This window comes from Macaca nemestrina, chromosome 13, assembly GCF_043159975.1.
Source record: "Macaca nemestrina isolate mMacNem1 chromosome 13, mMacNem.hap1, whole genome shotgun sequence".
In the NCBI taxonomy this organism is placed as follows: domain Eukaryota; kingdom Metazoa; phylum Chordata; class Mammalia; order Primates; family Cercopithecidae; genus Macaca; species Macaca nemestrina.
Genome location: NC_092137.1, coordinates 30,687,006 through 30,710,421, shown reverse-complemented (window position 1 = coordinate 30,710,421; position 23,416 = coordinate 30,687,006). Strand labels below are relative to the sequence as shown.

The 23,416-nt window shown below is 38.9% G+C and overlaps 1 protein-coding gene across 14 annotated transcripts in view; it reads right to left on the bottom strand.

The window, feature by feature from the left end:
• Positions 1 to 1,354: 1,354 nt before the first annotated feature.
• The window catches only part of LOC105479704 (lysocardiolipin acyltransferase 1), a 232,971-nt gene continuing 210,909 nt past the window's right edge, over positions 1,355 to 23,416 (bottom strand). For all 14 annotated transcript variants that reach the window (XM_071076457.1, XM_011737857.3, XM_011737855.3 and 11 more), the window contains one exon: positions 1,355 to 5,477. In XM_071076457.1, coding sequence (XP_070932558.1) covers positions 4,975 to 5,477 — 503 coding nt within the window. In that variant the 3' untranslated portion in view covers positions 1,355 to 4,974. The remainder of the gene's footprint in view (positions 5,478 to 23,416) is intronic.

Genomic DNA, 23,416 nt, shown 5'->3' with positions numbered 1-23,416 from the left:
AAGGCTGCCCAGCCTCTTGATGTCTCTCACTGCACAGGAAATCACATTCATTTGCTCCAGCCTCCCTCCACTGGGAGGTTGGGAAGTTTGATAGTTGTGGTGGACATTTGTGGTCATTTGGCCATCCAGAGTCAGTTCATCCTGTTCTTGATAACAAGTTTAATTTTTGTCTTAAAATTCATCCCTCCCCCATCCATGCAGTCCAGGTTACTCAACAGGCTCTGCAAGTAACCCAGCGCTGTTAACACACATCATGTATCTGGGCAATTGACTGGTTCAGGAATGGGCACTGAAACCCAATACGGGGTTGTTGTTGAGCCACAGGGGCAGCAGTCTCTCTTGTTCTTTCCCACTGGACTTGAACCTGAGAGGATGCAGGGCTGAAGTGGCTGCAGGCATCATGCCACCCCACATGGATCCTGCAGATCAACCCAAGGACAAAAAAAGTTGTCTCTTTAGTAATTTAGTTTAAAAATATTTGAGTATGAAGAGTGCACTGTATATGTGTGGATTAGTATCTTATGTCCATTCCAGGATGTACTAGCCGGAATTTGAAGCCCTCACTAGAAATCCACCCTCCAGAGAGGGTTGCTTAAGCCTTTTCTATAATTTATCAGTGAAAAAAATAATGCTGAAGGTAAGTAGGTGGTGAGAAACAAAGCCCTCCTCTTCCTTTTGCTTAAACGGAGGACAGGAGTCCCACAAGCACTGGTGCTCTTGGGGCCGGGCCTGTGCTCTTCTGGTCCTGCATTTCCCTTTCCCAGGGAATAACGCTGTGGACTCCCCTCCACATGAATCTATCACACAAGGTGCTCACTTGAGAAGACAGAGTGGGGCATTGCAGAAGGCCCCATTACAAGAGACTCCATGATTCTCATGTGTTTGTTTGCTAAACACATTTTTATACATTTGTCAGCTTTGGGTCCAAGATAGTTATATACTCCCCAACGTGAGGTCAGGGACCGGGGCACAGAGTCCCATTTATCTTAGCTAAGAGTTGGTGATGCTGATATTTATGTAAGATCCCACATTTGTGGAACAACCAAATTGTTCTCAATAGCAAGGCTGTGCTAAGAGATGGAGGAAAAGCAAGTTCTGATGACATTCGTTGAGTCCTGAATTCAATTGTGGTGCCTGGACTTTTTCAGTTGTGGGGGTAGTACATTCTTTTCTTGATTAGGCCACTTTTCTTGACATCTGTGGAAAAAAAAGAGACCTAACTGGCCAGCTTTTTCCTTAACACTAGACACTGCAATGCAAGGCATTGCCGGGGGGGGGGCGGGGCGGGGGGAAGTAGCACCTTCACCTGCAGTTACTTGTCGTTCCTGCAAAAACAGAACGTAACACGCATGCAAACTATTTAATTCACTCCTTTATTCTGGGATGTATATTACAGATAACACAACTCAAATACACCATCAGACATTGAAAACTAAGGCCTTTCTGTGAGTTATTTTAAAAACTTGGTGTTTTGCACATAATGATCTTTAAAAAAAAATGAATTACCAAAACCAAGGTTCTCTTCTGAAATGAAAATTTAATGTAGGTACAGGATAACTTTAGGGCTATAACTAATCTGAAGCTTATCAGGTAGCAAAACCATTTTCGTTTTCTACAGCATAAATAACAGCTCTAAGGCAACCACTACCTCAGCATGAAGCTCACTTCTCCACCTCAGAGCAGTGTTTACCTGCTACAGTGACCAGTGTTTAGAGACCATTTCCCTTTCATAGCAAAGAGGGACTTTACCTAAGAAACAGACTACATACTACAGAATCCTTGGAACAAGAAAAAGAAAGGGAGCTGTAACTAAGGCACTGAAAGCACATTATTTGTATAAAGAAATGTAAACAATTTAACACCAACAGGCTCCCTCCGTTGGAGTCTTTATTGTAAATGCACACAGGGCATCATAGTCAGGGCTAGAGTTTGAAGTCTGGGTGAAACAAAGGTTTCTGCAGAGTTCAGAGTCTTGGCTGCCAATATATGATTTCTAACATGGTGCAGTTGAATTGAGTAATTTCAAAGTGACTCAAGCGGAAGCTGTTATTTCCCTTGAATCTGAGTTTTAATAGTATTAACAAGGATTTTATAGGAGTCCTAAATTTACGGGCTCTTTTTTAACATTTATTTGCGTCTTTTATCAAGTTCTTCTAATGAATTTTAGGATTATTTTGGCTTATTTCATCGAGGAAGTTTGGTATAAGAACTTGTTACCTAATGAGTGCCCTTCCTTGTGAGTTCATATTTTAAGTAGCATGGTTCATGTCATAAATAAACCACACTTGCTTTAACACCGTTCAGAATGGTACATTTAACAATTGGACATATAGCACTGTAAACAATTCAAAGTCCATTGAGCTTACCATGAAAGAACTGGAAGTGCGTACGTAGGAACTTGTCCTGCTGCAGACAAGCAGCTGCTCTGGCTCTGGTGTGGTGAGGTGGGCAGGTGTGGAAGGGAGAATTCCTGAGGCCAGTCACAATTATTGAAGCTAAATTAATTTCTTCCTGACACTTTAGTATTAATTCTAAGTAGTTCTAAGTTCTAAACCATTAACTGTATAGTTCTTTAATTTTTTTAAATCAAAGAAGAAAAAGACTTTCACACAGATGAATGTATAGGAAAACACAAATAATGACAATTTTCAAGAGCCTTATTGCAAAAAAAAAAAGAAAAAAAGAAAAAAGGACAATTATTTTTGGAGTTACTATCTCTAATTCTTAAAAAGCAAGTACAGTGTCTATATCCCTAAGTTTTAGTGCTATACAGCATTAAATGTACTTTATGAATTTGGGGTAGGTCAAGTTTGTATTTTATCTTAAACATGTTTTCTATGACGAAAAGGAACAAAATTGTAAAAAACGAGATTTTCCCTTCTAAAGGTTTCAAAGCATTAGAGGGCATGCAATGAAATGTTGTTACACCTTGAACAATGAGCCTCTTGAGTTTGTAGGAAGGGCAGACGGGCTCCATTACCAACTTTGGGGTAGAAAGCACAGCTCTCCTCTTACCCAGCACAAATGCAATCCTGATTATAAAACTACTTGTGTTCCTAAATACAACCAAAGGAAATCTTAGAGAAACACGAATTAGAAACCTCTTTTATTAAGGGGAAACAACCAAAAAAGGTGCTTTAAAAAAAAAAAAAAAAAAAAAAAGAAAGAAAACAAGCCATAAAACCATGAAGTTAAAGAGCTGGGTCTGGAGCAGATGTGCATAATAACTAGCTGCTCCCAGCAGGATCAGAAACAGCTTTGGGGGAGCTGCAGAATATGGGTTGGTGTGTTTCAGAAGAGGCACCAGTTAATACTCTTCCAATAAAAATGATGTTTAAAAAAAAATGAATCCAACAGTGTTGGATTCACTGTCCAACAGTGTTCAGCCTCGACCAGTGCTTTCTCACAGAATCTGCTTGGTAAGTTCAGTTCACAGTGTGTTTACTTTTCATGGCAATGCATGATGCAATTATTGGGTAGGTCACTGTCAAGCAAAAATGAGATGTAATTAAAGAGAAGGCATTCATGCCCAAAGAGTACATAAAGCAGTAAGTAGTTTCTGAGGCTGGTTCAGTGCAGAAGTAAAACTGACAGGTTTGCTAACAGCTAAAGACTTTTAATTGCCTCATATTTTCTGCAGCTCTGACCAGCATCCCTTACATGACCAAAAAAAAAAAAAAAAAAAAAAAAGGGGGGGGGCAGCTCCAACAGAGTGAAAATGACAACAACACTTTTCTTTTGCCTCAGAAGGAGACTGGTGCTTGGTGTGCTGGATTTTCCACTGACTCCAAATGACAAGAATATTTGGGCAAACAACTGGTCAAAAGGGGGTTTAAATATTACTATTGAAAAAGGAAGGCTAAAACTAAAAAGAAAGGTCACTTGCTATCATTATAAAGGATTAATTTTTGTGTTTTCATTTTGGTTTTAAGGTAAAATTTGTCAAGGCTACAAGGGGTTGAATAATTTAGGATAAACCATTACCGCCCTGTCTGCAAGCCATTTGTTGTTTTAATGGTAGATGTTAGATACCCACACAAATGTAGAAAAAACAACCTTCCTTTTTTGGTAGGTTGTAAAGAAATATTTCAAAAGACGGTTTCTGACTGGAATAACAGAATGTTCTGAGTGTTCCTTTAAAAAAGTATGTGACTTCATGTATACCATTTTTAACAAAAAAAGCTACACCTGCCAAAATGTTGTAAGGAAACCAGCACTAAGCATGCAATACTGAGTGTGAGAAAGGAACTTAAACTGTATTACTTCCTATCTTTTAAAATTCAAACTAAAGTTTCAAAGTGGAGAGCCTGTGGTTGCTCCCTGAGTCCAGGTTTTAGCTTCCATGAGAGAAAAGGGCACAGGTGGTTTTCTGACATCTTGGTCAGCACACGATGTTATGAATAATGAAGGGCTTCCTGTCAAAACGCTTGATCAGTTTCACGACAAGGGGGTTCCGTTTTCTGATCTTAAGGATGAGATGAGATGAGTTTGGCGCAGGAAGAAGTGTGCCAAGGGAGGGAGCCTGGGCACCACCGGCCTTAGTACCTGGAGGAACAGCGCTCACCTCAGTGAGGTGACCTGGGCAGTCCAGTAACAGCATGTGATCCGGGCCATTGTTGACGAGTTCCAGATCTGCCTCTGGTATGGGGAGTCTGTTAGGATTGGGCCTTTAAGAAAAATGTGTGTGTTCCTTGTCTGCTAAAAGCCTGATGGTTGTTTAATAATATTCTGGCCCAAGTTATTTCACCCCGATCACTCCCTGCTATGTACACAGTATCGAAATTACATTCAGAGATTAAAAAAAAAAATTGTAGCAATATTTTCCCCACAAAACTAAGTGCAAAATATCTTTAACAAATAATGATGGCAGTAAGAAATATTCGACATAGTCATGCAAAAATGCATCTGAGCTTACAAAGGTTTAGAACATTTCCAAAATATGCCCTAGGTTTTTACAAGGTAAACCTTATAATCTTACTCATTTTTCTTTGAATTTAAATGTGGCTGTTTGTGTAAAAGTCGGTAACATGCAAGTTCTATGATCTCCAGTCCACCAAATATTCTTTCTTGCAGCACAAAGATTACAATGGTGATTATAAAATACCACCGAACAAGACCGTACAAATATATGAGTAGGCACATTGCAGGGCTGAACAGGGTCCAATACAGTATAGAGAGCAATTTGACCACAAAGACCCTGAGTTCAGACTTGCAAGGTGGAATGACACTCTGTCCGGTAAAATAAAAATTCTTCTCCCCTTGATAGAAGGAACGCAGCCTCTCTTCTTTCTCTTCCCACCGTTTGTGGCACCACAGTTGAAGGTCCTCCTTGGATGTGGGGAGGGTGTCTATTGGATACCGGTGGACGTGAAAGTGGATTTCCCTGGGAAAGTCTCCTCGGAGGAGGTGCTTCTCTGATTGAGGAATGTTGTGAGGATATGCCACAGTGATATCATGTATAGCATCAAGATTCTTACCTAGGTTTTGAAAAGATAAAAACATAGATTAAGCAGTGCTCAATTTGGGTGATAATGCTGATTCACACTGCAGGGCAGCACCAGAAACTGAAAAATCAGGACAGTGTGAACCACAATGAACAAACAAAGGTTAGAGATACTGGTGTTCCTGGACACCTGGGTCAATATTTACCAGTCATCTTTAGTTTTATTTCCTGCTTCCTAATTACCACAACAATCTTTAGAAAGAAAATATCTTCATTTGCAGAAACAGTAATCTGCCATTCTATAACTATTAAGCACATTAACTCAAATTTGAGATGGGAATTAAACATTACAGGGCTAGCTCCTTAAACACCAACAGAATTCAGTTTTGATACCTCCTGTTATTATACCCATCTCTCCAAATAAAAGTAGACTTTCTCACCTTTAACCCAATGTTACCATGATAGCTACTGAAAAGAAAAACTTAAAATCAGGCTTAGGTGGTGAGAAACGTGAAAAGTTCCATATACTTTTTTGTTTTTAAAAACATCAGCTTGAGCCACAGGGGCACACACCTGTAGCCCAGGTACTCGGGAGGCTGAGGTGGGAGAATCACTATATTGCCCAGGGGTTCAGCCTGGGCAATACAGTGAGACTCAGTCTTTAAAAATAAATAGATAAATAAACCTGAACTCCAAGTAAGATGCTGATCCTGTATCCTGTCATCCTGAATTTAACTTAGGGGGTTAAGTGTTTTCACTTATGTGTTTTCAGCAGTCACAGGCCAGATTGCTAGACGCTGGAGATAGACAGTGAAGTAAGACATGGTCCTAAACCTCACTCAAGATGTTCTCAACATAACTGGGGAAGCAGGCATGCATAAAGGCCTAAATAGACCTTATGGGAACACATAAGGGGTTAGTAAAGGAGAGGAATGAGGTGGGGTAGTGGCAGAGCAAATGTTTCGGCAGAAAAGCACAGTGGGGATGGGAACACTAAACGTAGGCAGCAGCCATGTGTTCCAGGCCCTCATGTTATCATTCTTCAGAATTTAAACTCAATTCTGTAGGTAGCAGAGAAGCATTTTAAATGGTGGAGAACTACTTAAGGATTTCAGACAGAAGGGACCCATATGTTTCATTTTAGCAAAGATTACTCTCTGGGGACAGTGACCCCAGAATGGTTTAGAGAGGACCAGAGGCAAAAGAGATAGAGTAGTTTGATGGCTGTTACAGTACAGCAGGCAAGAAATGGAGAGGAGGTAGGGGCCAAAAAAGACATGTCCAAAAAAGTTACGAGGAAGAACTGATGTGATACTATACAGTGGTCAACTGGATGTGGGAGAATGGGGAGGGGGAGCAGGGAGGAGTGAATCTAGGTTTGTTTCTGGCTCGGGGTACCGAGTAGATGGTGGGGCCATAGAGATTAGAAATGTAGGTGGAGTGTTGGACCTGTAAGGGACCTTGAGGATCACTTAATCCAATTCTTTATATGAGGCCGAGAAGTTTGGTATTTTGCCCAAGGGCACACGGCTTGTTGGTGTGGAGTCTCTAAATGTTACTTTCTTCTGAACCATGTTACCTTCGGTGAGAAACTTTTGATGAGGACTTTGATTACTTACAGAACCATATGAAGCAGACAAAATAATCTGTGCTGACAGAAATCAGAACAGTCAGTGGGAAACAATGAGAAGGGAGCCTAAGGAAATTTTCTGGGTGACACACTCTAGATTCAGGTGTGGATTACATGATGCTTACCTATGTCAGAATAATCAGATTGTATTTAAGACATGCACATTTGACGCTTTACATTTTACCTCAACAGCAGTAATAAAGATATGAAGCAATTCCCCCACATTTACCCTTTCCACTGAACGGGTTAGGTTATATTCGCTTTTTAAAAAATGATTCTTCAAGTTTTCTGCAAATGTTTCTCAGTCTCCATTACTCTGTGATTTACTTTAGGGTAAGAACCAGGCTTCAATTTGGTTTCATAACTGAATTATAAAACAATCAGCACTTAATGAGAGCTACTTTATAAATGAAAATGCCTACATCAACAGGCTTAGATTCAAAGTTGAAAGGAGAGCCCTTCAGGAGTGCTGTATATTGCTCGTAGGGGGTAGAGGAAGTGCAAATGAAAGGCTCATTGAAGAAAGCTTCAGTGGAGCTGTATTTGAAGACAGACTAGGCCAGACCTGCTTGGCTCCAAAGAAGAGAACTGGGGGCTGGGTACGGTGACTCACACCTATAATCCAAGCACTTTGGGAGGCCGAGGCGGGTGGATCACCTGAGGTCAGGAGTTCGAGACCAGCCTAACCAACATGGTGAAACCCCATCTCTACTAAACATACAAAAATTAGCTGGGCATGATGGTGCATGCCTGTAATCCCAGCTACTTGGGAGGCTGAGGCAGGAGAATTGCTTAAACCTGGGAGGCAGAGGTTGCAGTGAGCTGAGATCATGCCACTGCATTCCAGCCTGGGCAACAAGAATGAAACTCCATCTCAAAAAAAAAAAAAGAACTGGGCCAGTAGTCAGAAGCCCATGGGAAAAGCTTTGTGACTTAGCTATCAAGAGGTGATTTATTTACCATTTGAGAAAGGGCTGGCTGACCACTTGCCTTGTATGCTACAGTCGCAATTTACACGCTGAAAGGTGGGCTGTCCGATCAAGCATCCAAAAAAGACGCTATTCCATCACTGATAGACTATGATACATTCCATAAGATGTTAATATGTCTCACCTGTTAACTCACTTGCATCAAAAAAACCAAGCAATCTTTCGTCTGTATTACTTCATGAGAGATGAAGCTTTTCCTTGACTAGACAGTACAAGCTAGTTTAATATTTTAGAGCACTCTCTATCTGCAGACCTCAGAGGCCATTCATTTCTGCCCGCCAACTGCGACCATAATCCTTGTTTTAGTTGCCTTACCTCAATGCCACCCACCCTTTTCTCTCACATGGAGGTAAATAAGATGTCTTTGCCTCCTGTAACTTGTCATGCCAATTAGCCAGATTCAGAACTATGTTCACATTCCATTTACTTTCAAAACTCCTCTGGAATCAATACTTCTGCTTCTACCTTCTGCCCAAATACTTCTCTCCTCAATCAGGATTATAGGTCTTCACCAATATCACCTTTCACAACAGCCTTGACCAATCTCCTTTCCCCATGTAGCTCCATCTACCTTTCTACTCAGTCATTCTACACAACTGTCACAGTTAATCTTAAAATCTTAGGAACAGCTCATTCACGTGGCCCAGCCTTTCTCATACAGGTGGTTCCTAATGCTTACGGATCAAACACAGTCATGTGTTTTTACAAATAGGTATTAAAATGGTGAGAAGAATGCCCCTTTCTTCCTTCTTCTTGACGATCTACAGTAAAGGTGTGTGTGTGTGTGTGGACCACATGTGTCTGTGGCATTATAATGTTCAGTATAGAAATGGCAAGTTTTGAGATGGCAAGTTTGATGGCACCACTGAAAAATTTTCCTTGATGAAAGATTTTAGCTTCATGGCAGCACCAAGTGTGGAGGGCTGTGGACACAGACTGCCTGGGATCCTGGCTCTGCCTTTTGCTGAGTTACTCAATCTCTCTATGGCTTACTTAGTTCCTGTATCTATAAATTACCTAAGAAGGTTGTTGTGAGGCTTAAATAGCAAATTCTCAATAAAGGCTGTTTACTAGGCTGTACTCTTTTCCTCTAACTTTAGCTCCTGGAGTCCACTGATACCAACATAGTATGTGGGGGGAAATGACAATTCAATACTGTTTCCATACCACTGTCAACAGCACTATTCTCCTGGGCCCTGAGAATGCCAGTTAGAGACCTCCTAATTTAACTTTTCTACTCAACACAAATATTCTAACGAATATTTCACAAAATTGCCAAAAATACTCTCTCTGCCTCAAATATTCAGCCTTTTTTCCTGAAGTATTTCATCTCAAATCCCTTCAATGTCTAGTTCAAATGCCAAGGGTTCTAAGAAGGAGCTTGTTCAAGTACCAAGGCCCAAAGTGGCCTTGCCTCTTGTGAATGCTTAAAGCACATGCACTGATAACCTCATTTGGGTAGCTGGTTGCCATCCTGTGCCCTTACTAGATGCTCAAGTACATTAAGGGCAAGGACCATGTCTTTTCTTTTTTAGACTTAGTAACTAGCACTAAAAAGGCTCCACTAAAAAGGCTCTAGAAATGAGTAGTTGACCAATATTTGTATGGTCTGCTATCTTCTCATCTAAAAATATAGAAGATAATTATAATGCTCTCTCCATTGAGTTGTGTTGACAATTTGGTGAGCTAATGTACAGTGAGCTCTTTGGACAGTATTTGCCATATAGTATAGTTCTTGGATAGTAGCACCTTCTTTTTTTTTTTTTTTTTTTGAGACAGAGTCTCGCTGTGTCGCCCAGGCTGGAGTGCAGTGGCGCGATCTCGGCTCACTGCAAGCTCCGCCTCCCGGGTTCACGCCATTCTCCTGCCTCAGCCTCCGAGTAGCTGGGACTACAGGCGCCCGCCACCACGCCCAGCTAGTTTTTTGTATTTTTAGTAGAGACGGGGTTTCACCGTGTTAGCCAGGATGGTCTCGATCTCCTGACCTCGTGATCCACCCGCCTCGGCCTCCCAAAGTGCTGGGATTACAGGCTTGAGCCACCGCGCCCGGCCTAGTAGCACCTTCTATGACTTGTTCCATGGTATGTTTTTTTTTTCAACTTGGGTTCTACGAAGTCTTGGTTCTGAAAGAATTATAACAATCTTGTGAAGGGGGAAAGGGTTCACTTTACAAAAAGGTAACATTCCAAAAGTTTTTAAAAATTGCTTGTTTAAAATCTAGAACTTTGGAATGATATAATTTAATTAAAATGCCATCTATATTATAAGCAAGTAAAGAGTAACGCTGTAATGTTAGAAACTAAAAAAGACAAAGTGATTAAGGGAACTAGGTGTGGAGAGAAGGAAGAGAGTTTATACCTTGACACTCATTTCCCTGAGCAGTGCTGCAGCCTAGGCTTTCCTTAAGCATCATAGAGACTCGAAAATGTGTTAACTCCAAAAGCAAGAGAGGAGGAAATGGAGAATCGCTTTTATACATGGAGAGAGAGTAGACTATCTTGATACTTTATATATATATATATATATTTGTGTATGTATATAGCGACAGGGGTCTTGCTATGTCACTCAGAGTGGTCTTGAACTCAAGTGATCCTCCCACTTCATTCTCCCAAAGTCCTAGGATTACAGATGTGAGCCACCATGTCTGGCCTGTCTTGATAATTTTAAAGCTTTATATTAAGTAAATGTCTCCAAACACAAAAGCCACAAAGCCACATGTAACTCTGTTCTTCTTGACTAGAAGAGCCAAATTCTGTAGAATAAGAACTGATTTCTCATATCCTATCAAGACCTTCTGGCACCATGGCCTCTGGCACAGGGAGCCAGTACCAACAGACAACTGAGCTTCCCCGTATAGGGAACAGGTAAAAGAGGTTAGCATGGCCTTGGGGCTTGGTTCATATGAAAGTGACAATAATGAAATGGATAGTCAAAAGTTGAGATGTGCCTCTTTCATGTACCATTTATAATTGGGCTAAAATACTGTAGTATGTAAGAAAAAAATGTTCCTGCAGTTACAAAGGATTTATACTGCCTTTAAATCTTTTGGTATGAAAACAGACTTTTAAATAGGCAAATTAAGGTGGCTGCCACCAGTAAAAGCCATTTTTAAAAGATCTCATTGCTTTTTAGATGCTTTAAATTATTATTTATTTTTATTTTGAGACGGAGTTTCTCTCTTGTCGCCGGCTCACTGCAACCTCCACTCCTGGGTTGGAGTGATTCTCCTGCCTCAGCCTCCTGAGTAGCTGAGACTACAGGCACACACCACCACGCCCAGCTAATTTTTGTATTTTTAGTAGAGACAGGGTTTCACCATGTTGGCCAGGCTGGTCTCAAACTCCTGACCTTAGGTGATCGGCCCACCTCGGCCTCCAAAACTGCTGGGACTACAGGCATGAGCCACCGCGCATGGCCAGATGGTTTAAATTATAAATCTAGATGCTGTCTATTCTGTCATCTGCCTATATGGGATTTAGAAAATGGGTTTGTTCTGTTTCAGACACTGTGACTATTGGAAAGTCTCATATTTTAATATTTTATAAAGCCAGCACTGTGTTAGAACCACCACACTCACTGGGGCCCATAGTTGTTTATTCCCTGGAAGAATGAAGCACTTGCTTAATATTTCAAATCTTAATTTTTAGTCTCAGAGTGAGGAAATCTTGAGTACTTTATTCATGTTTAAGTAACAGAAGCTTAAAGGCTATGACTGAATTTTACGAATGTAATATCCAGCATGAAGTGTCTCTAAGCACATCAAGCTGAGCCCATGACTATTACAAGAGTCCCAGCTCACTGAGAATGGGAGGGAGCCCAAATCCTTACACATCTGTATGTTTAAAACAAAAGAATGGAAAGAGGCTTTTGTAGTCTCTACATGCATAGCACAGTGAAGAAATCCAGGTTTGTTCATGCCTATGTATCGGATCCAATTATACAGTCCAATGACAGATTAACACAATTTTTTTAACCCAGTGATCTCATAACAACTAAAATTTTTCTTTCTCCATTCCATAATCAAATATATGCAGACTATATAAACATGTAACTTATTTTATTTATTTATTTATTTTTGAGATGGAGTCTCGCTCTGTCCCCCAGGCTGGAGTACAGTGGCGCGATCTTGGCTCACTGCAACCTCCGTCTCCCGGGTTCAAGCAATTCTTCTGCCTCAGCCTCCCGGGTAGTTGGGACTACAGGTGGACACCACCACACCCAGCTAATTTTTGTGTTTTTAGTAGAGATGGGGTTTTACCATGTTGGCCAGGATGGTCTTGATCTCTTGACCTCGTGATCCGCCTGCCTCGGCCTCCCAAAGTGCTGAGATTACAGGTGTGAGCCACTGTGCCTGGCCAAAATGTAACTTATTTAAGATTACATTTTAACACCTGCTTTAAAAAAATTAAAATAAAAATCTATTTTCTATTTTCCAGATCTAAATTCACAAATCTAACTGCATGGATTAGAGTTTTGAGTTAAGTAGCTTGTCATCTAAGATGCATCTGTGTTAAAAGGAAATGCTGAGGCTGCTGATTTTGTACATTGTTTTTCAAATTAAAAAGAAAAATTACTCCAAGAAGATAAAATTTGGATTTAGTAACTCAGCAATCATTCACTGTGCCACTTTGACACAGACATGTAACAGTACATAGCTAATAATAAAGCATGACAGATTGGCACTAGTCAGTAGATTTTGAAGAACAGTCTTGAATGGACTAATTCAGATATATTTAGACTAAAAATACCAATAAATAATATACCTTTCAGCTTCAAAATAAAAGGGTATGCATGAAACACTTAAAACCAACTGGTATTAAGGCTCAAACAGTACCATTTTCTTTGAGTATTAAAATACTATTGTTTCCTACTAGGAACATTATTCATTTCTCCTTCTACGTAAGTTGAATACTTAGGGAACAAAAGGTGCAGTCAGGCAGCTCTCAGTCCTGCCTTTGACCAGCTCTATGACTTGCTCTATGGCATGCTCACTATAAGCCTTGGCTGTAAATGGACACAGCAGTCCCTACCCTCATAGGGTTTTGTGAAGAGCAAATGGGATGTGGACTTTACAGTGCTTAGAGAAGTGCCTGGCACATACTCTTCACAGGTTCTTGTTGTATCATCATTATTCTTCCTCTAGGTGGGATAATCACTGTTCCCACTTGATGTGAATTTAGATTTAGGTTGCTATCCTTTACCTTCCTTCTTTCTCTAGATTTCCTTGTCCTTTGAGAGAGATGAGTCTGTTATAGGGCGTGATGTGGTTTATTCTCATCATGCAGTCCACTCCTCTCCCGCAGCACAGAAGCAAAGCTGTTTAGAGGACTGACTCTGGCTCTGAGCCCTATTATGTCTGGCATATATTCCTCTCCATTCCTACTAACTCACTCCTTAGACATTTTAAGCGAAGTGTAGACATTAAATTGTCCCATGGCATTCAGAATTAGAAGTTGATAATCTGTGCTCTAGGATCACTGGCCACCTGTTCCATCTTTTTGCTGTTGTTGTTTTTTATTAAGTCAAGGATAGTACTCAATCTTTTTCTAAATAAGAACCATCTTGAGCTTCAAAGTTAACCTTCAGCTGGAAAGTTAAAACTAAAAATGGTATACCTGTGAACAGTCTTGCTTATTCAACCTCAATTTGATTCTTTACAGATAGTTTTAGAGACAGCTATTTTCACTTTTCTATCCTAAATCTGTTGCACTTTTTGTGTTTTGTATAAATGGTGAATCTTTTCAGTGCTGTTTATCTCTCCCAATGAATACCGGTTCTCTGGATCTTCCAAACAAGTGTAATTTTCTAGATAGAATAGAAATATGTCAACATGTTCCAAAATTTGACTTTAATACATTAATAGATCACTGAAAATCTGAATAACAGTATGCACTTGCTGAGGCTGAGGTTAAAAAAGAAGCAATGTGAAATTTAAATCACAGCTCTTGGAACTCTCACATATAAAAATGAATAGCTGCAAGTGCCTACCTATTAACAGTACTTATCTACTATGTCTATATTTTACCGATAATTTCTACAATTTAAAACCATGGAAAGTTAAGGCTGAGTACATGTTAATTTCAAGCTTCTTCAGTGAAAACATCTGAAATTTGCAAGGAATATTTTTCATATAATGCATTAAAAATAAAAGGAAAAGTAACTTTGCTACTATATTGAGCTTCCTAGCAAGTGTGATAAACATTGACCTCTACTGGATCTGGCAACATCTTGATACTTCAAGGACATCATATTATAATCACACTGGCCCTTCAGCATCCTGAATATTTCCTTCGTGAGAGATGCCAAGTGTGGTGTAGGGCATGCTGTCGTTTATTCTCTAACATTCAGTCTACTCATCTCCCATAGCACAGAAGCAGAGCCTTTAGGATACTGACCTGAGCTAATCATGGCAACCCTATATCCCTTACTGGGGACTGGTTCAGGAATAAGTTCACCACTCAATTCGGGACAATGATATATGAGAGGTGTATGTCTAGGACTTCTAGAGAAAGTTGCCTTGCTCCCAAGAGAAAGTCCTAAGAAAATCACATACAGAGAGCCACAAGAAAACCACATACAGCTGACATCATAGAGGTCAGAATGGAGACAGAAGGTACCAGGACCTTGCTCAGATGGCTGGGTGCCAAAATCTAACCTTTAAACGTACCCTATTGCTAACATTGTGGCTGTGTCCATGCATTTCCTTACCTTTCAACCTGGTTTGAATCAGGTTTTTGGCTATAAGCAGTTAAAGTACTCTAACTGATGCAGTATCAACTGGTGGGAGTTAATCATCAATTACAACTTACAGGAGAAACTCTGGCATTTTCTATTTTTGAACAGGCTTTCCATTTATTTTGAGTGTTCTATTTACCTTCTACTGTTACCCTAACAGCATGCAAATCTCTGACTGATATATATGTGGACCCTAAGGAAGCATTTCTCCAGTATCACCTTAAAGATTCATACTTTATTTCAAAGTACATTTTGGTTCATATGAGGTCAAGTCCCTTTTAGGTGACTCAATGCCTTTCATCCTAAAAAGCCAATGCCGAGAAATGGACTTTTCTTAAGTGAAGAGTTGGGGTTCATAACAACTACAGACAGTCCTACATGTGGGCCTTCAAGATCATTTGAAAAAAGTAGAAGGCTGTTTTCTCTGTGCTTCATATTTAGATATAAAAGTTATTTTATATTAGCATTATCACTTACTTTTTTCATGTGATACTTTATTTCTCTGAATTCGAAAAAAACATTTCCCTTATTACAAAAGGTAACAGAAGTTACTGTAGGTAAGTGAAGAAAATGCAAGTTAAGTCTACAGAAGAACAAAACTGGAATCATACCAACTGATTTCCTTTAAGGTATATATCCTTCCATTTGTTTATTCCTCCCCAAAGTACAGGTGATACTTATACACATAGGAAATGGATATTGTTATAAACAATTGTATCCTCAAAATTTATGTTGATGCCCTAACCCCTAATGTGACTATACTTGGAGATAAGCCTTTAAAGAGGTAATTAAGATTAAATGAGGCAAAAAAAGTGAGGCCCTGATCCAGTACGACTGATGTCCTCATAAGAAGAGGAGGGGACACCAGGAGTGTTCATGTCTAAAGAATATCATGTGAGGACACAGTGAGAAAGTGGCCATCTGCGAGCCATGAAGGAGAGTCTTTAGGAAAAACTGACCCTGCCAACACATGATCTTGGTCTTCTGGCCTCCAAAACAGTGAGGAAATAAATTCCTTTTGTTTAAGTCACTCAGTCTCAGTCTGTGTTATTGTGTTATGGCCTCTCCAGCAGACAAATACATACATAACATATGCCTTGGGAAAAAAAATCTAGAAATGGAACCATACTATAATACTGTTGTATAATTAATTTTTCGTGCATCTTTCCATTGATGCCATTAAAGACTTTCTAAAACATGTTATAGATGCACAATATTTGATTATATAGATATCACATATAAAGTTGTTTTCATATTTCTAAGTTGTTTCCACAAAAGTCACGTTTAAATAGATACCTTCATAACAAGAGTATGAACACCTTAACTAAAAAGGATATGAACACCTTAATAAGCTTTAGCTACATATTGGAAACTGACCAGAAACATCAATTTAAATGCACACCAAGAATGTATAATAGTGCTTTCCTTTTCACACTTTTACTAATGCCTGGTATTGTAATTTTAAGAAATTTGCCCAAGTATATCATTTTGTATATTTTTTTTCTTTTTCTTTTTTGAGATGGAGTTTTACTCTTGTTGCCCAGGCTGGAGTGCAATGGCGCAATCTCAGCTCACTGCAACCTCCACTTCCCGGGTTCAAGTGATTCTCCTGCCTCAGCCTCTCGAGTGGCTGGGATTACAGGCACGCGCCACCACGCCCGGCTTTTTGTATTTTTAGTAGAGACGGGGTTTCACCACGTTGGCCAGGCTGGTCTCGAACTCCAGACTTCAGGTGATCCACCTGCCTCAACCTCCCAAAGTGCTGGGATTACAGGGGTGAGCCACCACGCTCGGCCTCATTTTGTATTTTTATGTCTTTGATGAGAAAAAATAAGCTTATTGGAAAAACACAGTAGTAATATAATGTATTTGTCATCTTCTTATGGCTTTGCAAGAGTTCTTTACCCTCTACCATATATATAGTAAATGTTTTCTACATACTTATTTTGCCATATAGCCACTCTTGGGTTTACTTTGTTGGATTTGCTCCTCTGTAAATGCAGCTTCATTTTCTTTATCCATTTTCTATAAGTTGTTTGTCACCATCTAGTCAATTTGCAAAGTCCCTTCTTTATCACAGATTATTAGTCCTCTGTACACTGTGTGGCAAGTATTTTTATAAGTCCATTATCTATCGACTTCATAGCATCTTTTCCAACACGTGTGTGTGTCTAGTCAAGAAAATTTCTGTTATAGCTTCTGGATTCCTAGTCTTGTCAGTCCCTAAATTATACATGTATCCTTTATTTCTCTGAAAGATGAAATACGTTTTTTTCTTTTAGCTTTATAATCCAGCTTTACTTTCTTTGAAATAGATATCAGTTTTTCAAGCAAAACAACTCTTTTCTCCTTGTATTGAAATACCAACTTGGTATTTCAATTATGGCACCACTCCTTTCCTCTTGTATTAAAATACCAACTTGGTCATTTATTAAATTCTCACACATGTAGTTATCTAGTTTCCCTTCTCTCTTCTACTCCACTGATCTGTGAGTATTCCTGCTTCTAGACCACACTGTTTTTCTTAGTGATTCAGTATCTGGTAAAGCAACTGTGCCTTTGTATTCTTTTTCAAACTATACTTGGCTTCTCCTGGGAAACTGTTTTGCAATACAAACTTGAAGAGCATTTAATTCAATTCCAAAACAAAGACCTTATACCCTTCCCAAAAAACCTGTCCTGCAATTGTATTTGCATATATTTACATAACAATTTTGGAAGAATTGGCAATTTTCTATCGTCTTCTCATCCAAGAAAATGGCTTCTCTTTCCATTTGAGCAAATGCTCAAATCTTATTTTATGTCTTCTAATAAATTTCAGTTTTCTTCACATAGCTTCTGTGACCTTTTTAAAAAAATTTATTCCTAAATAATTTCATAATTTTTGTCACATAATTGTGAATAGAACATAATTGTGAATACAACATGTGTTTCTATTTCTGTTTTAAGGTAATCACTGCTAGAATAGGGACAAATCTATTGTTGTATGTTTATCTGCAGCCAACTTACAATTTTTTTTATTGTAATTAAACTTGTAGTAGACTTTTTGACCTTATAGATTGCAGCAAAAATGGTTTTATGGTCAATTTTACAGTCTTTTGGTAGTTTTATTACTTTCATTAACATTTACTTAAAGTTTTGAATTTAAAATGTGGGTTTTAAAATGAGATCTTTAGCATATAAGATGCTTACTGCTGAGTTTTGGTAAAACTCATATTAAAGTAGTTAACTTCTATTTTATTTTCCTAGTGTTTATTAGGAATGGCTTGACTTTATCAAATATCTTTTCAGCATCTAACAGTAGAATTTTGTTTTAAAGAAAATATTAGTCAAAGACCTATATGAATCAAAGTCTTAGTAGTTAAAAGGAAAGAAGTGCAAAGAGAAATTGAAAAATAATAAAATTATAGCGTAGGCTTCACTATTTCTACCATAACTGAACAACTCCAGTAGATAAAAACTAGTTAAATAAAGGAACTGAATAGCTATTGATAAATTTGGCTTAATAGATTTATACAGACCTGTGAGAAAATATTTTAAATGGTCCATTTTTAAGGCATGGTAAGTCTAAGTACTGGCAGCCAGCCTGCGAACATAACAAACTGCATGGCTCATGTACCTAGAAGGTCACAATAAGCAAACAGAATGTAGAGGAGGGGTCAGCCTATAAAAGGGAAGAAAGTTTCGTTATTGGGAAATCGAAACTTAAGTGGAGAAGGGGACCAGGGTATAACCTTGGCGGATAAATGAAGGCGGATAATGAAACTTTGGTGACATCAGAGAAGATTGGAACCCCATAGTACTTGACCAGTGGGGAACTGGTGGAGGGACTTGTGTGCTAGGAGATAAATTATCTGCTGTAGCTGCCCTGGGTGTGCCTGCCCACCAGACACTCGATCTTGCAAGACGCTATTAAAAAGTCTCACTTTTGCTGTTCTTTGTGCCTCCAAGTCCATTCTTTAGGTTTGGATGGGTGAGTGTGTTTCTCACAGACCCATTTGATACTCAAAAATATTTTAAAGGTGTTAGTAACCATGAGCATTTATAAAAATCTGATTACTTACCTAGTGGCAAGACAATTTAAACACATTTTGCAAAAACTGAGACTTTATGATGCACATTCTGACATCAAGATTCCATAAAAATAATAAAATAATATTCCTCTTTTAATAAAAAGTTTAGATAAACCATGGATAAAAGATAAAAGGAAAATTACGAATTATCTAAAAAGGAATGAAAAAGAGAATCTATAGGATACAATGAAGACAGTAATAAAAAGAAAAATTTATGACCTTACATGCTTCATTACTAAAAGGGGAAAACTGAAAAAGAGGAACTACTCATATTGAAAATTAGAGGGAGAAAAAAAATTACTAAAGATAAAAAGCAGTACTTAATAAAATAAAACTAAAAAATAAATGCAGAAGTTAGTTATTTGGTAAGATGAAGAAGATACTTAAACCCTATGGATCTGACTGAGGGGAAAAAGCATAAATATTTAAGATTACAAATAGTAAAGGAAACTAAAATCATAATACAGAAGAGTTTAAAGGATTATGAAAACATGAATCTACACATATGATAAAAATCACAAAGACTTGTATACAACATATACATGTGTAAATTCATGTACTCATAATCCTTTAAATTCATATACCTTGTTTTCAATATCATTTTTGAGAGAGCGCATTCAAAATTCAATGTGAAAACAAGAGCAGTAACAAAGTATATTTTATATTACTGTTGGGCCCAACAAATTTGTTTACAAGTTGCCAAAACCCCTGCAAATGAAACAATAAAAGCCTAAAAGAAGCATGAACATGTGCATAATCTACTAATTTGCTGGTCTTTGAAATAAATGAGACCAGAGACAGCATACTATTATAGTTTCTATGCTCTGATGTTAGGATTGAAGATGATTAATGATGCACATGGCTATTACTATTTATTGAGTGCCTCTGATGTGCCAGGCATTATTCATGCAACCAATTATCTACAGAGCACTCACTGTGCCAGTCACAGCTGTAGTCATCTGGGGCACATGGTTGAACAGAAAAAAAAAATGCTTGCCCTTACAGAGTTTATCAGTGCACACAGTCACTTTTAAGTATCGTAGGAGCCCTTGAGAGATTATTTCTTTTATAGTTGCAGAAACTGAGCCACAGAGAAGTCACTTGTTGAAGATCACAGTTAGTGGTCAGTTCTGTGTGACTCTAAAGCCTTTCCACTATGCTACTCTACTTTCTAAAAATGGCATACTAAGAGCAGGAGCTACAGAGTCAGACTGACCTGGTTTTGTACCCATCAAAACCATAGCAGACTGTTTAAAATTACATTCTTGTAAATCTAGAAAATACACGACAACAATACAGATTAACCCTGTAAAAATACGCCCCAATATAAAGTCTAATGTTGTTAATCTCCCTACCATCTTTCTGTGTGATTTTGCTTATAACAGAGTTTACTACAATTTCTTTTCTCCATTGAGAGGAAAAGCAAATTTGGCTGAAGATGGGATATTATCAGTGAGGTAGGGGGCAAGCTGCTGTCTTCAGCAGTAAGACAACTAGAGAGTAGAAGGTGAATGTCTCTGGTTAAGTTACAGTGGCAGTTTTGTCTTTTCCATGGCCCTGGTTGTAATAGCTCTCATTTCGTTTCTAACTGAGCTTATTTGGATCTTCTCTCTTCATTTTTTGGTTAATCTCACTAATGGTCTATCAATCTAATTTAACTTTGCAAATAGCCAGCTTTTTGTTTCATTTATCTTTTGTATTTTGTTTGTTTCAGTTTCATTTAGTTCTGCTCTAATCTTGGTTATTTCTTTTGTTCTGCTGGGTTTGGGTTTCGTTCTTGTTTCTCTAGTTCTTTGAGGTGTGACCTTAGATTGTGCTCCTTCAGACTTTTTGATACAGGCATTTAATGATATGAACTTTCCTCTTAGCACTGCTTTTGCTGTATCCCAGAGGTTTTGATAGATTGCATCACTATTATATTTCAGTTCAAATAATTTTCTAATTTCCATCTTCATTTCATTGTTGACCCGATGATCATTCCGGAGCAGGTTATTTAATGGTCCGTGTATTTGCATGGTTTTGAGGGTTCCTTTTGGAGTTGATTTCAGTTTTATTCTGCTGTGGTCTGTGAGAGTACTTGATATAATTTCGATTTTCTCAAATGTATTGGGACTTGTTTTGTGGCCTATGATACAGTCTATCTTGGAGAATGTTCCAGGTGCTGATGAGTAGAATGTATATTCTGCAGTTGTTGGGTAGAATGTTCTGTAAATGTCTGTTAAGTCCATTTGTTCTAGGGTATAATTTAAGTCCATTGTTCTTTGTTGACTTTGTCTTGATGACCTGTCTAGTGCGGTCAGTGGAGTATAGAAGTCCCCCACTATTATTGTGTTGCCATCTGTCTCATTCTTAGGTCTAGTAGTAATTGTTTTACAAATTTAGGAGCTCCAGTGTTAGATGCATATATATTTAGGATTGCGATAGTTTCCTGTTGGACCAGTCCTTTTATCATTATATAATGTCCCTCATTGTCCTTTTTAACTGGCTGTTGCTTTAAAGTTTGTTTTGTCTGATATAGGAATAGCTACTCCTGCTCACTTTTGGTGTCCATTTGCATGGAATATCTTTTCCACCCCTTTACCTTAAGTTTATGTGAGTCCTTACATGTTAGGTGAGTCTCTTGAAGACAGCGGATACTTGGTTGGTGAATTGTTTTCCATTCTGCCATTCTGTATCTTTTAAGTGGAGCATTTAGGCCATTTACATTCAATGTTAGTATTGAGATGTGAAGCACTATTCTATTCATTGTGCTAGTTGTTGCCTGAATATCTTTTTTGTTTTCCTCATTATGTTATTGTCTTATAGGTCCTGTGAGATTATGCTTTAAGGAGGTTCTATTTTGGTGTATTTTGAGGATTTTTTTCAAGATTTAGAGCTCCTTTTAGCAGTTCTTGTAGTGTTGGCTTGGTAGTGGTGAATTCTCTCAGCATTTGTTTGTCTGAAAAAGACTGTATCTTTCCTTCGGTTATGAAGCTTCTTAGTTTCGCCGGATACAAAATTCTTGGCTGGTAATTGTTTTAAGAAGGCTAAAGATGGGACCCTAATCCCTTTTAGCTTGCTGGGTTTCTGGTGAGAAATCTGCTGTTAATCTGATAGGTTTTTCTTTTACAGGTTGGTTTCCTGATGTGTTTGCCTTACAGTTCTTAAGATTCTTTCCTTCATCTTGACTTTAGATAACCTGACAACTATGTGCCTAGGTGATGATCTTTTTGCAATGAATTTCCTGAGTGTTCTTTGAGCTTTTTGTATTTGGATGTCTAGATTTCTAGCAAGGCCAGGGAAGTTTTCCCTGATTCTTCCCTCAAATATGTTTTCCAAGCTTTTACATTTCTCTTTTTCCTTGGGAACACCAATTTTTCTTACGTTTTGTTGTTTAACATAATCCCAAACTTCTGGGAGGCTTTTTTTTCTTTTTTCCCATTCTTTTTCCTTTGTCTTTGTTATTTTAAGCCTTGTCTCAGCTCTGAAGTTCTTTCTTCTACCTGTTTGATTCTATTGCTGAGACTTTCCAGTGTACTATGCATTTCTCTAAGTGTGTCCATTTCCAGAAGTTTTTTTATCTATGCTATCTATTTCTCTGGATAGCTTTCTGTCCATATCCTGTCACATTTAAAAAATTTCTTTGAATTGGTATTCACCTTTCTCTGGTGCCTCCTTGAATAGCTTAACACTCGACCTTCTGAATTCTTTTACTGGCAATTCAGAGATTTTGCCTTGGTTTGGATCCATCACTGGTGAGCTAAAGTGATATTCTGGGGCTCTTAAAGAACCTTTTTTAATCATATTATCAGAATAGTTTTTCTGGCTCCTTCTCATTTGGATAGACTATGCCAGAGGAAAGACTGGGGGCTCAGGAGCTGCTGTTCTGATTCTTTGGTCCCATGGGGTGCTCCCTTGATGTGGTACTCTCCCCCTTCCCCTGGAGATGAGGCTTCCGGAGAGCTGAACTGCAGTGACTGTTATTTCTTTCCTGGGTCTAGCCACCCAGCGGAGCTACCAGGCTTCTGGCTGGTTAATGGGGAATGTTCGCAGAGTCGTGTGATGTAATCCATTTTCAGGTGTCTCAGTCGTGGATACCAGCACCTGATTGGGGAGTGCACTCTGAGGGTCCTTGGTTGTAGTTTTGTTTAGTGTGCTGTTTTTTGTGTTGGTTCACTTCCAGCCAGGAGGTGGCGCTTTCCAGAAAGCATCAGCTGTGGTAGTATAGGGAGGATACAAGTTTGCCCTAGGGCCGTCTGGATAAGTATTTGGGTTTCTCAGGTGGTAGGAGGGACAATAGAGCTCTCAAGAAATTTATGTCCTTTGTCTTCAGCTATTAGGACAGGTCTCAGAGAAAGACCATCAGGTGAGGCCAGGGTTAGGCTGGTCTGAGCTCAGGCTCTACTTGGGCAGGGCTTGCTGTGGCTGCCGTGGGGGATGGAGGTGTGGTTCTCAGGCCAATGGACTTAGGTTCTCAGGAGGATTGCGGCTGCCTCTGTTGTGTCACACAGGTCGCCGGGGAACAGTGACAGGCCACACCCAGCTCCCATGCAGCCTGAAAGGCTGG